Below are 12,362 nucleotides of genomic sequence, written 5' to 3'. Positions count from 1 at the left end.
AGGGGCCTGGGGCTCCTTGTTGGTGCAGTGGTCTGGTAGGGGTCTCTGGGTGGTCCTCTGTCCAGTGCGGCATGGGGTGTTTGTCTACCAAGTGCCACGTCCTTTAGAGACTTGGCAAACATCCCTACTGTCTGCTTCCTCAGATGGGAGTGGTCGTGCAGATGCTCTGGGGTGATTGTTGGGTGGTGAGCAACGTGCACATTCGGGAGTAGGCCACACCCTCTGGTGATGTCAGCGTTGATTTTCTGAATGGTATGGAGACGAAAGTCTTTGCGGGGCAGCAGAGTGGAGATGGTGATGTGGGAGTTGGAGGAACCACTCAGAGGCCCTCTCTGCTACTCTGTTGACCAGGCTGCCTACTCTCTCCTGCTCCTCTCGCAGGTTGTTGGTGCCGGTGTGAATAATAATGTGGCCTGGTGTGCCAAAGTCAGGCTGGGACAGGATGTGGAGTGCATCCTGTGTTTTTGGGCACCATATTTTGCACACCTTGTGTTGGGTGAAGAGTTTATCTTCTTGGATGAATTTCCCATTTGAGTCAATGAGGATGGCCACCTCAGTGGGTTTTACCAGATTAGTGCGTTTACGGTCTGGGGCTGGAGTACACAGGGCCTGTGTACATGGAGGGGTGTGTGGGGGTGTGTCATGGGGGGCCAGAGAGCTTCTCTCTGTAGTAGGTGTCCCCATGTGAGTCTCCTTGTTGACTGGAGGTGTGGGTAAGGTGTTGTCTGTTTGGGGGGGGGGGGGGGGGGGGGGGTTGTGGGTAAAGGTGGATCAGTGGTGAGGGGTTGCAGCTTAGGGGTGGTGAGGGGTTGCAGCTTCTCTCTGGGAGTATCTACAGTCTGTTCTCTGTGCTGTAGCACTCTCTTGATGACAGACAACTCTTTTTCCATCTCCTCCTTTACCTGCACCAGCTCTCTCCTCATGGTGGCCTTTACCTCCTCAAGAGCTGTGGTAAGGCTCTCTCTCAGCTCCTGGACAGAGTTCTTCAGCTGGGTCCTGCACTGGTTGATCTGGTCCTGTAGAAGCTCTGTGTCTGGGCTGGTGGTGGTGTAGCTTGGGGGCTGCTCCTTCAGCTCAGTAACCCATACCTCTATCACAGCCAGCCTGTCTCTCAACAGGCTGATGGTAGTGTGGTCTTGGCTCTGGTGGTTGTAGGCAGGCAGGGGGGAGGATGGTCCTGCTGTTGGGGTGCCTGAGGTGAGGGGAGATGTCGGGGTGCTGTCCTTGTCTTTTTTGCTTTCCGCTATCTTCGTTAGGGTGGGGAAGTCCTGCACAACAGAGCTGAGTGCAGCCTCACTGCCCTGGACCATGACAGTACCGTTCTGGTACATGTTTACCGTCAGAAACCTGTTTTCCTGGTCCTTATCGCTGTCCTCAATGATGTGGATTTGCCTTCTATTGCAGATGCCTTTCTTCGTGGTATAGCTGAAATGCCTGGTTCCAGCTGTATGCCAGGCAGTAGTGTGGTCTGTGTAAAATAACAGGTTTGTAACAGTCCTGTTTTGTGAGCAGTCGGCAAACAAAGTTTCTGGGTTCTCCCTCAGAATTCTGTGTTTAAAATTGATTCTTCCCTTCTCTGATTTGATTTCTGCTGGATATTCAAAACGGGGGGGGGGGGGGGAGTCTCTCAGTCTCTGCTGCTGCTGACGCTGCTAGCGCTGCCTCAGTGGCCATGTTGCTATGGTTACCACCAGTAAACAGTTAGAGCTAGACGGTAAGCTAGCTGACATATTTGAATTTGGCTAGCTAGCACGGTTAAGATTGGTCTTTTAAACTTCTTATGGCTGCAGTCCCGATATCGGGACCAATATGACAACAGCCAGTCCAATTGCAGGGCGCCAAATTCAAAAACCAGAAATCTCATAATTAAAATTCCTCAAACATACATGTGTCTTATATCATTTTAAAGGTAATCTTGTTGTTAATCCCACCAAAGTGTCCGATTTCAAATAGGCTTTTCAGCGAAAGCACTACAAAAGATTATGTTAGGTCACCACAAAACCAAAAATAATCACAGCCATTTTTCCCAGCTAAATATAGCTTCACAAAAACCAGAATAGAGATAAAATGAATCACTAACCTTCGATTATTTTCATCAGATGACACTCATAGGACTTCATGTTACACAATATATGCATGTTTTGTTTGATTAAATTCATATTTATATCAAAAATCTGAGATTACATTGAGGCTACAAGATTCACTAAATGCAAAAACATCAAGTGACTTTGCATAGCCCATCGTTACAACATGAATACTCATCATAAATATAGATGATAATACAAGTTATACACATTGAATTATAGATATACCTCTCCTTAATGAAACCGCTATGTCAGATTTCAAAAAAACTTTACGGAAAAAGAATTGCACGCTATAATCTGAGACGGCGCTCAAAGTACCATACCACAGCTGCAAAGATAGCGTCACTATAAACAATAAAATACATGATAAATATTTCATTACCTTTGTTGATCTTGATCAGAAAGCACAGCAGGAATCCCAGGTCCACCATAAATGTTTGTTTTGTTCGAAAAAATCCGTTATTTATGTCCAAATACCTTCTTTTGTTAGCGCGTCTAGTTTACATATCCAAACGCTAATTCTGGTCAGCGTTATATCGGACAAAAACGTCAAAATGTGATATTACCGGTCGAAGAAACATTTCAAACTAAGTACTGAATCAATCATTAGGATGTTTTTAACATATAGCTTCAATAAAGTTCCAACCGGAGTATTCCTTCTTGTCTGCGTGAGCAATGGAACGTCAGTGCCTTGCATGAAGAAAAGACATGATCAGGGCATGGCTGCTTGATGGACACCTGACTGATTCTGCTCTCATTCTCTCCCACAACATCATAGAAGTCTCATTGGAATTTCTATTGATTGCTGACATCTAGTGGAACCCCTAGGCAGTGCAACATCAGTCATAACACAATTGGATTTCTTAAGGGACTCTGGTGAATACAGACAAGCTCAGATTTCTGACTTCCTGTTTTGATTTCAACTCAGGATTTTGCCTGCCAATATGAGTTCTGTTAATCTCACAGACATAATTCAAACAGTTTTAGAAACTTTGGAGTGTTTTCTATCCAATACTAATAATAATATGCAAATATTAGGAACTATGACTAAGGAGCAGGCCGTTTGAAATGGGCACCTTTCATCCAAGCTACTCAATACTGCCCCTGCAGCCATATATTCAAAACAAAGGGGGGGGGGGGGGGGTCTCTCAGTCTCTGATGCTGCTGTCACTGCTAGCGCTGCCTCAGTGGCCATGTTGCTATGGTTACCACCAGTAAACAGTTAGAGCTAGACGGTAAGCTAGCTGACATATTTGAATTTGGCTAGCTAGCACGATTAAGATTGTCTTTTAACTCACTCTCTGTTAATATTTTGCTCCTGTGTCGACCTTCAGTTGTACAATTTGATTACCTATACATTTTTTGCTAATTTAATCGTGTCAATCCCGCTCTTAACAACAAAAAAGTTAAAACAAGTCAGGAGCCGTTCTTCTGCATGACCTCTCTCTTTCTCTCTCTCTCTCTCTCCAGATATACTCTACACACCTAAAACAATCCTGCCATAAAGTTACAATCATTTATTATAAGGTACATCAAAACAACTGATACTGAACTTCAAGTAGGCCTACAATTTGAACACTGGCCTGAATGTCTGAGAAAACAATACAGATCCCAAATATGGGAGATAAAACCTGAACATGGAGACTACGTATGTGTAATGCATAGACAGTTAAAAAAAATTATCCTATCTCAGGGCCCTATGATGCATTGTATTTGCAAAAGACCAAATTCAATAAAAGTCTGTCAGTCATTTGTGCACGATGAGGCCGCAGTATGATGCCACCAAGGCTGAAGAAACGCTCCACCGGAGCACTGGAGGCAGGCACTGCCAAGACCCTGATGGCCACTCGGGACAGTGAAGGAAGATGCTTCATGTTCATGGCCCAGAACAGAGGGCATTCTGTCCATCGCATATGTCAAGGTAGTGACTTAGCTGTAGTGCTGGAGTGGTCCCATCAGCTTTCTTCTGCCTCTTACAGTATGCTGCAAACAGCCCTTCTTCTTGTCCAAGACTATGGTCCTCTCGCTCTTCCTCATCAACAAGAGGTACAGCTTGCTCAGTCCCTGTAGCATCTTGCAGAATCAGTTCTGGCAGAACATGTAAAAGCATAGCAGAAACAAAAAGGCCGGTATTAGAGTATCAATGATGCAGTTGGTTAAACTGAAAAAGTATTATTGTTGCAGTCAATTGGATTAAATTATGAGAAAATGTTACATTAAACTCAATAATATTTACCTTTCACTCTTTGTGCCAACTCCTCCTTGACCTCCTCCTTGACCAGCACATGGTGCTCCCCCACATCAGAGAAAAAGCGGATCCAAGGCAGCTGCTTTGAGGTAGACCGGATCTGAAAAGGGGGCAGTGATTTCATCTTGTGTCCTGGCCATTTTCACATTGATGAAAATTCCCAAAGATCTTTTGTTCAGGGATGCCTGGAGACTTCTGAAAAGGCCGCTCAGGAAATGGACTTGAGGCTTCCGCTGCTCCAGGTGGTGATTCAGGGACAGGACCGAGGCAACAACAGAACTGATTGTGACTATCTTCTCCCCCTGTGTCTAATCTGTTGCTTCTCCAAATGGCTTCAGGATGTCCACCAACTCCTTCAACTTATTCCACTCCTGTACTGTGAACAACAACTCCTTGTGCCCAGCCTTTTCTTTAAGATGACAGAGCTTTCGATGGTCACGTTGGATAACTGCCTTCACTTGTCTCAGTGTTGAGTTCCATCTTGTGTTGACAGCAGCAGGGATGCCTCTTTCCCCAAACTCAGCCTCAAACACCTCTTTGAATGTTGTGCTTGTATGTAGCAGTGAGCTGATTTTTGATAACTTTGAAAGAGGAGTCATCACTTTTGTTTCTTTCAAGCCATCTCCCACCACCAGATGGAGAGTGTGGGAAAAAAACTGCAAGTACTGTTTTTTGTTGCAATAGCAGCATCCACTGTTTGCTGGTCTTCCAGGGTTAGGTCATTCCAGAGCTCTGGGTCATCAAGGTGATCTTCGTCATGTACTTCATCTTCTTGTTCAGTGGGGACGCACACCGTGAATGCTTTTCTCATGGTGGCAGCATTGTCACTAATGATATTGTCCAATTCATCTTTAATGCTGTACTCACCACATATGGCCTCAAATTGCTCACAGATTCTTTCGAGTCTGACTCGAGTCCAAGTCATGTGACTCGAGTCCACACCTCTGCTAAACAGGGTACAAACATAATTGGGCACAGACAACAGCACAAAAGGCAAGAAGGTAGAGACAACTGTCAGTACGAGAGTCCATGATTGAGTCTTTGAATGAAGAGATTGAGATAAAACTGTCCAGTTTGAGTGTTTGTTGCAGCTCGTTCCAGTCGATAGCTGCAGCGAACTGAAAAGAGGAGCGACCCAGGGATGTGTGTGCTTTGGGGACCTTTAACAGAATGAGACTGGCAGAACGGGTGTTGTATGTGGAGGATGAGGGCTGCAGTAGATATCTCAGATAGGGGGGAGTGAGGCCTAAGAGGGTTTTATAAATCAGCATACTCTAGCACACATACAAACTCTACATTGTTCACGTTACCTTTCTACTCCAAAGTCTTTTTTTAAGTTGTGACGTTGTGTCAGGAGATCCTTATCTCAGACATGTTCTGATGAAACAAAAAAGACCTTGAACAGTACAAAAATAACATTCTTGGAATGGCCAGCGGGGCATCCAATTAGACCACCCCATGCTGAGAGGGAAGAAGGGAAGAGCCAATCAAAATGCAGATTGGATGGGCAGTCTCTCTAATCATCGTGGCTAGCCTTTCATGTTGCAACTCAGTACAGGAGAGGCTTCTTTTGCAGTGGTGTGAAGGTGAAAGAAGATGGTAAGAGAGAAAGGAAAGTGGTGAAGGATGTGTGCCAAATGGCGCCCTATTCCCTATGTAGTGCAATTCGACCATGAAGGCCTGATTCACACAGTCTCCTCTGAACAGTTGATGTTGAGATGTGTCTGTCACTTGAACTCTGTGAAGCATTTATTTGGGCTGCAATCTATGAGTCTGGTAACTCTAATGAACTTATTCTCTGCAGCAGAGGCAACTCTGTGTCTTCCTTTCCTGTGGCGGTCCTCATGAGAGCCAGTTTCATCATAGTTTTTGCGACTGCGCTTGAAGAAACTTTCAAAATTCTTGAAATTTTCCCGGATTGACTGACCTTCATCTCATTAAGTAATGATGGACTGTCTTTTCTCTTTGCTTATTTGAGCTGTTCTTGCCATAATATGGACTTGGTCTTTTACCAAATATGGCTATCTTCTGTATACCCCCTCAAAATGTGTTTAATTAAGGCACACCTGTTAATTGAAGTGCATTGCATGTGACTACCTCATGAAGCTGGTTGAGAGAATGCCAAGAGTGTGCAAAGCTGTCATGAGGGCAAAGGGTGGCTACTTTGAATAATCTCAAATATAACATATATTTTGATTTGTTTAACACTTTTTTGGTTACTACGTGATTCCATACGTGTTATTTCATGTCTTCACTATTATTCTAAAATGTAGAAAATAGTCAAAATGAAGGTAAAAACCCTTGAATGAGTAGGTGGGTCAAAACTTTTGACTGGTACTGTATGTATAATTATTTAACTACAGGTACCGTAGATGTGAGCGAAAATAGCTGTAAGTAGCAGTAAAAGTATTGTTGTCCGTTCAGGGTAGGGATGGTATGGCTGGGCGAAAAAGTATAGAGCAAAAAAAGGGGGGGAAAAGGGGATTGGAAATGATGCAAATAATTAAATTGATTTAACCTACAATCTATCTGCAATATTTAAGCTGATCTCCCGCCAAAAAGTAATTAAAAGATTTCTAAAAGAGTTTTACAGAGAATTCGAATAAAGTTTTACAAAGCTTGGCTTCAGTAAGAGAATATCCCTAATTATCTCAGCCTGTTCTTCATTATCCTCCATTTAGAGAACATTCAGTCTTTCTTTCTATTATTACCACCCCCCATCCCCCAGTACGTCAATCGTTCCTCGTCACCTTGCGGGCACTTGTTGTCATTGGTCGTGATTGATGTGTCAGCGAGGCTACAGGGAAATGAACCATAGGGCCACACACACACACACACACACACACTGGTCCCCACAAGAATAGTTAAACACGTCCACACACACACACACACACACACACACACACACACACACACACACACACACACACACACACACACACACACACACACACACACACACACACACACACACACACACACACACACACACACACACACACACACACACACAGTCGATTTAAAGATCACACAGTGTTCTCCATAAAGACCCTTGGGTCCTCTGGAGCAGAAGGCTGTCGCTGGCACGACGCTGTCACACGGTGGGGTGTGAAGGGATATGCTGTTGGGGCGGCAGGAACCAGAGCTAATATGCTATCGCGCTGATGCTACTGACTGCTTTACTCCCAATGTGTTATGATGTGGCTAAGAGGGATCCATTTGAAGATAGACAGAGGAATAGAGTATCTTTGGGTGTAGAAGACTGACACAACCTTTGAGACTTGTTTGAGGTTCCAGTCTGATTCTGCTACTGACAAATAATAATTATCTTGGCAAACACTTGAGTTGGACCCTGTTTCAATGATTGTCTGTTTGGTTGTGTTGATAAGCATCTGATAGGGGATGGTTTGGATAAAGGGTTCGAGTGAGAGAAAAGTAGAGAGGCTGTGCAATGGTATTATCTGTATCCTGCATTCAGGTACTCCATAATCACAGAAATTCATCCATTGGCACACCGTTGTGAGTGTTTATTCCTGTCTTATAACACGATGCTTTGTCTGTCCACCAGGAGATTCAGGACATGCTGCCAGGGCTGGGCCAGAGCGAGTCCTGGGGGGAGCTGGGTAGTGGCGACACAGAGGATGGCAGCGGAGACTGTGACGATGAAGACGGGTGTCAAGGATCTGGAACGGGGGCGGTCAGGAGCTGTGAGTCGCACATGTACACACACACACACACACACACACACACACACACACACACACACACACACACACACACACACACACACACACACACACACACACACACACACACACACACAGAGGTCAGAGGTCTCTGTTACAGCTTTGTTTTCACGTATACGGCCCGACTGCCAAACTATTTACTCTGCACCTTGACCTCTACAGCTATGTTTACAAGTCAACAACCCACTGTAATAACCCTCATAACACCAGTGTAGATGGAGGGAGGGAGGGAGGGAGGGAGGGAGGGAGAGGAAGAGAGATGATCTGGTGATTCTGTGCCTACAGCAGCACCTAGATCTTCTGCATAGATTCTGTTAGACCTGGGCCCTGACAGTAAATCTCAGTATGACAAAAATAACGGTGTTCCAAAAAAGGTTCAGTTGCCAGGACCACAAATACAAATTCCATCTAGACACCGTTGCCTTAGACCACACAAAAAACTATACATACCTCGGCCTAAACATCAGCACCACAGGTAACTTTCACAATGCTGTGTACGATCTGAGAGACAAGGAAAGAAAGGCCTTCTGTGCCATCAAAAAATACAGGCTAAAAATACTTGAATCAGTTACAGATCCCATTGCCCTTTATGGTTGTGAGGTCTGGTCCGCTCCCCAACCAAAAATTCACAAAATGGGACAAACACCAAATTGAGACTCTGCATGCCGAATTCTGCAAAAATATCCTCCGTGTACAACGTAAAACACCAAATAATGCATGCAGAGCAGAATTAGGCCGATACCCGCTAATGATCAGAATCCACTCTGACTGACCCAAAATTAGGAAAAGCTTTGACTATGTACAGACTCAGTGAACATAGCCTTGCTATTGAGAGAGGCCGCCATAGGCAGACCTGGCTCTCAAGAGATGAGATGGAAACTGAGCTGCACTTCCTAACCTGCCAAATGTATGACCATATTAGAGACACATATTTCCCTCCAATTACACAGAGACACTTTTGTTGAACTCCCATATCTATTGGGTGAAATACCACAGTGTACCATCACAGCAGCACTATTTGTAACTTGTTACTACAACAAAAGGGCAACCAGTGAAGAACAAACACTATTGTAAATACAACCCATATTTATGTTGATTTATTTTCCCTTTGGTACTTTAACTATTTGGACATCGTTACAACACTGTATATAGCCATAATATGACATTTGAAATGTCTTTATTCCTTAGGAACCTTTGTTTGCCAAAACGTTTTATTGTTTATTTCACCTTGCTTGGGCATCCTATCTTTGGAAAACATCTGAGAATGAGAATAGTCCATCTGCTTCACTGGCCAACCATGTCCTGTTCATGCCCTGTTTCTCTCTCTCCCTCTTTCTCTCAGTCAGTGCCAACACATGGCCACAGCTGCTACAGAGCTTAACTCTAAATCCTCCAACCTGTGGAAGGCAAAGAAACAAACTGTTCTCAAACAATCTTCCCTCTGTCCCTCACTGATACGATTTATAGTCTCCCTGACACACACACACACACACACACACACACACACACACACACACACACACACACACACACACACACACACACACACACACACACACACACACACACACACACACACACACACACACACACACACACACACACACACACACACACACACACACACAGAGCCTTGGGCAGGCCTGGGGAGGATTGCGATGGGATTATTGAGAAGACAGAAAACCTGATGACTTTGATTTTCTCATTGGCTACCTAATCATCCAACTGACTCCTTCCTCCTCACCCCTCCACTCTCCTCACCCCTCCACCCTCCTCACCCCCGCACCCCTCCTCACCCGTCCACCCTCCTCACCCGTCCACCCTCCTCACCCGTCCACCCTCCTCACCCGTCCACCCTCCTCACCCCTCCACACCCCTCCACCCACTTCCATGCTCCTCGACCCTCGACCCTCCCCTCCTCAACCCTCCACCCTCTTCCACACTCATTCACCTTCTTCCACCCTTCTTCACCCTCCTCACCCCTCCACTCTCATCCACCTTAATTCACCCTCCTCACCACTCTACACTCCTCACCCCTCCACCCTCCCCACCCACCTCTATTATACAGTGTGCTGGACTGTCCAGTCAACTATTATAGAGGTGTGGAGATATTTGATTTGTGGCACAGGAGAGAATGTGTTGTTGTGGGTGGAGGTCAGGACTCTTCTCCTCTATCTCAGTAAACATCTGCTTTGACCTCGATGGTCTCTTTCCCTGCTGAGTGGTTGCTATGTAGGGTGTGTTCTTGTGTGTGCGTATGTGCATGCTCTTTGTTTGTGTGTGTGTGTGTGTGTGTGGCAGTATATTGATGTGCCGGTGAGTTCACAAGGCCACTGGACCTGCCTCTGGGGCGCTGTTAATTTACAGGGATGACCTCTGACCCAGGAACTATTAATTAATTTACAGATTTATTCCAGACACACACACAAAATAGAAAATGAAAAGTTGAAATGTCTGTGGCAGTGTCTTTGGCAGTGTTTCCCAAACACCTTCCATCGGGACCCCGAGGGGTGCACGTTTTGTTGTTTGCCCTAACACTACACAGCTAGCCAACTAATAACCAACGAATCATCAAGCTTTGATTATTTGAATCAACCGTGTAATGCTAGGGCAAAAACCAAAACGTGCACCTCTTGCGGTCCTGAAGACCGAATTTGGGAAAGACTGATCTATGGCAAGACAGAATAATGAGCAAATGTTTCACTATCCAGGCGTGGAAAGCTCTTAGAGACTTACCCAGCAGGACTCCTAGCTGTAATGACTGCCAAAGGTACTTCTACAACGCATTTGCTCACGGGTGTGATTACTTATGTAAATTAGATATTTCTGTATTTCATTTTCAATACATTTGGTTACATCCCAAAAAAATGCTTTCACTTTGTCATTATGGGGTATTTTGTGTAGATGGGAGAGAAAGAAAATCGTTTTAATCCATTTTGAATTCAGGCTGTAACACCGGCGGTCACGAGTCATGATGGCAGTCAAATTCCATGTGACCGTTTAGTCACGGTAATTAGGCTTCTCCAAGCTCTGATGCTGCTGATGGTCATTAGCAGCCTACCAATCTTGCTAACTGCCTGGTACGCCGCACTCTATTGTCCCTCTAATCTAAAATCAAATCAAATACTTCATGAGAGCCCATGAGCTCATGTTGAGCCACATTTCTATAGGCTATGCAGTTGCGTGAGAGTACAGAGTGATGGCCTCTATTAAAAAGAGGAGGATCCCATCAGCTTTCTATAGGCTAGACCTACTATATTTATTTCTCAACCTTCCTATTATTAAGCACATTGCTTCTCTGTAAAACAGGAGTATAGCCTACCTGGCAGGCATGAAAATTAACCATGGGAAAAGCATCCTCCATTCGCTATTTAAGTGCAAAGATGACATGTCTTTTTTCCCAACTGCCCCTGTTTCGATACAGGTGCAGGATAATGGTCCATTCTAAATCAAAACAAATTTCACACATATATTATTTACTATATGCAAAGACAAGATTAATCAAGAATAGTCTGATGGGTGACAATACTAGCCAATCACTTGTGAATTATATATTATCAATTGTGAATGATGCCCAGCATTAGAAACAATGCCTTTTTTCTGCGACTTGTTCGAATCATAGTCGCACACCTCATGTAGTCTATCCCATAGGCCTATACGTTTTAATAAGGTTTGTATCACAACTGAAGTGGCCAAATAACTTCTTAAAATGAAGCACATTAATCCTCTTTACAAGGGCTGTAGAGCCTAACTGGCATATATAAGCAGTGCGTTTGGGGAAGATAATTTCACCATAATAATGCCCCTTTATAATAAAAGCATTACATGCATAATCACATTGTGGTCACTTTTGAGAATGGTGTTTTCCGCTAATGGAACATTTACTCTTATAGCCTTCTACCATGTGCACATTGCTGCGCTTATAATGTGAAGAAATAGCCTAATAGTTGATCAACAATTTAAGCTAAACTTTCTCATCTGTTGCGTCAGGCTCTTAGCGTAAAACCTTTTTTTTGATACTAGTGGTTGTATTCATTTGGGCTCTATCGCTTCCCACAACTGTCCCAGACTATATTTGGAATATTTATTTCTCGCACAGAATAGAATAGGTCAACATTTGTACTATGGGGGATAGTAGATTGACATAGGCTAGTGCTTTTGCTGTTCGTTAGGCCTACTCATGTTGTTGGCTGACGAAAAGTAAATCTGGACAGTTCTTCCAATATTTCCAATATGCGCGTGGACACGTGCAGTTGCATCACCGATATGTCTGTCTTCACTTGC

General features: G+C 44.3%; 1 protein-coding gene across 2 annotated transcripts in view; it reads left to right on the top strand.

Moving 5' to 3' along the window:
• The window catches only part of LOC139550910 (glypican-5-like), a 245,809-nt gene that overhangs the window by 178,536 nt on the left and 54,911 nt on the right, over positions 1 to 12,362 (top strand). For both annotated transcript variants that reach the window (XM_071362168.1, XM_071362167.1), the window contains one exon: positions 7,901 to 8,039. In XM_071362168.1, coding sequence (XP_071218269.1) covers positions 7,901 to 8,039 — 139 coding nt within the window. The remainder of the gene's footprint in view (positions 1 to 7,900; positions 8,040 to 12,362) is intronic.

The sequence above is a fragment of the Salvelinus alpinus genome, chromosome 23 (genome assembly GCF_045679555.1).
Source record: "Salvelinus alpinus chromosome 23, SLU_Salpinus.1, whole genome shotgun sequence".
Classification (NCBI taxonomy): domain Eukaryota; kingdom Metazoa; phylum Chordata; class Actinopteri; order Salmoniformes; family Salmonidae; genus Salvelinus; species Salvelinus alpinus.
This window is presented reverse-complemented; position numbering and strand designations above follow the sequence as displayed.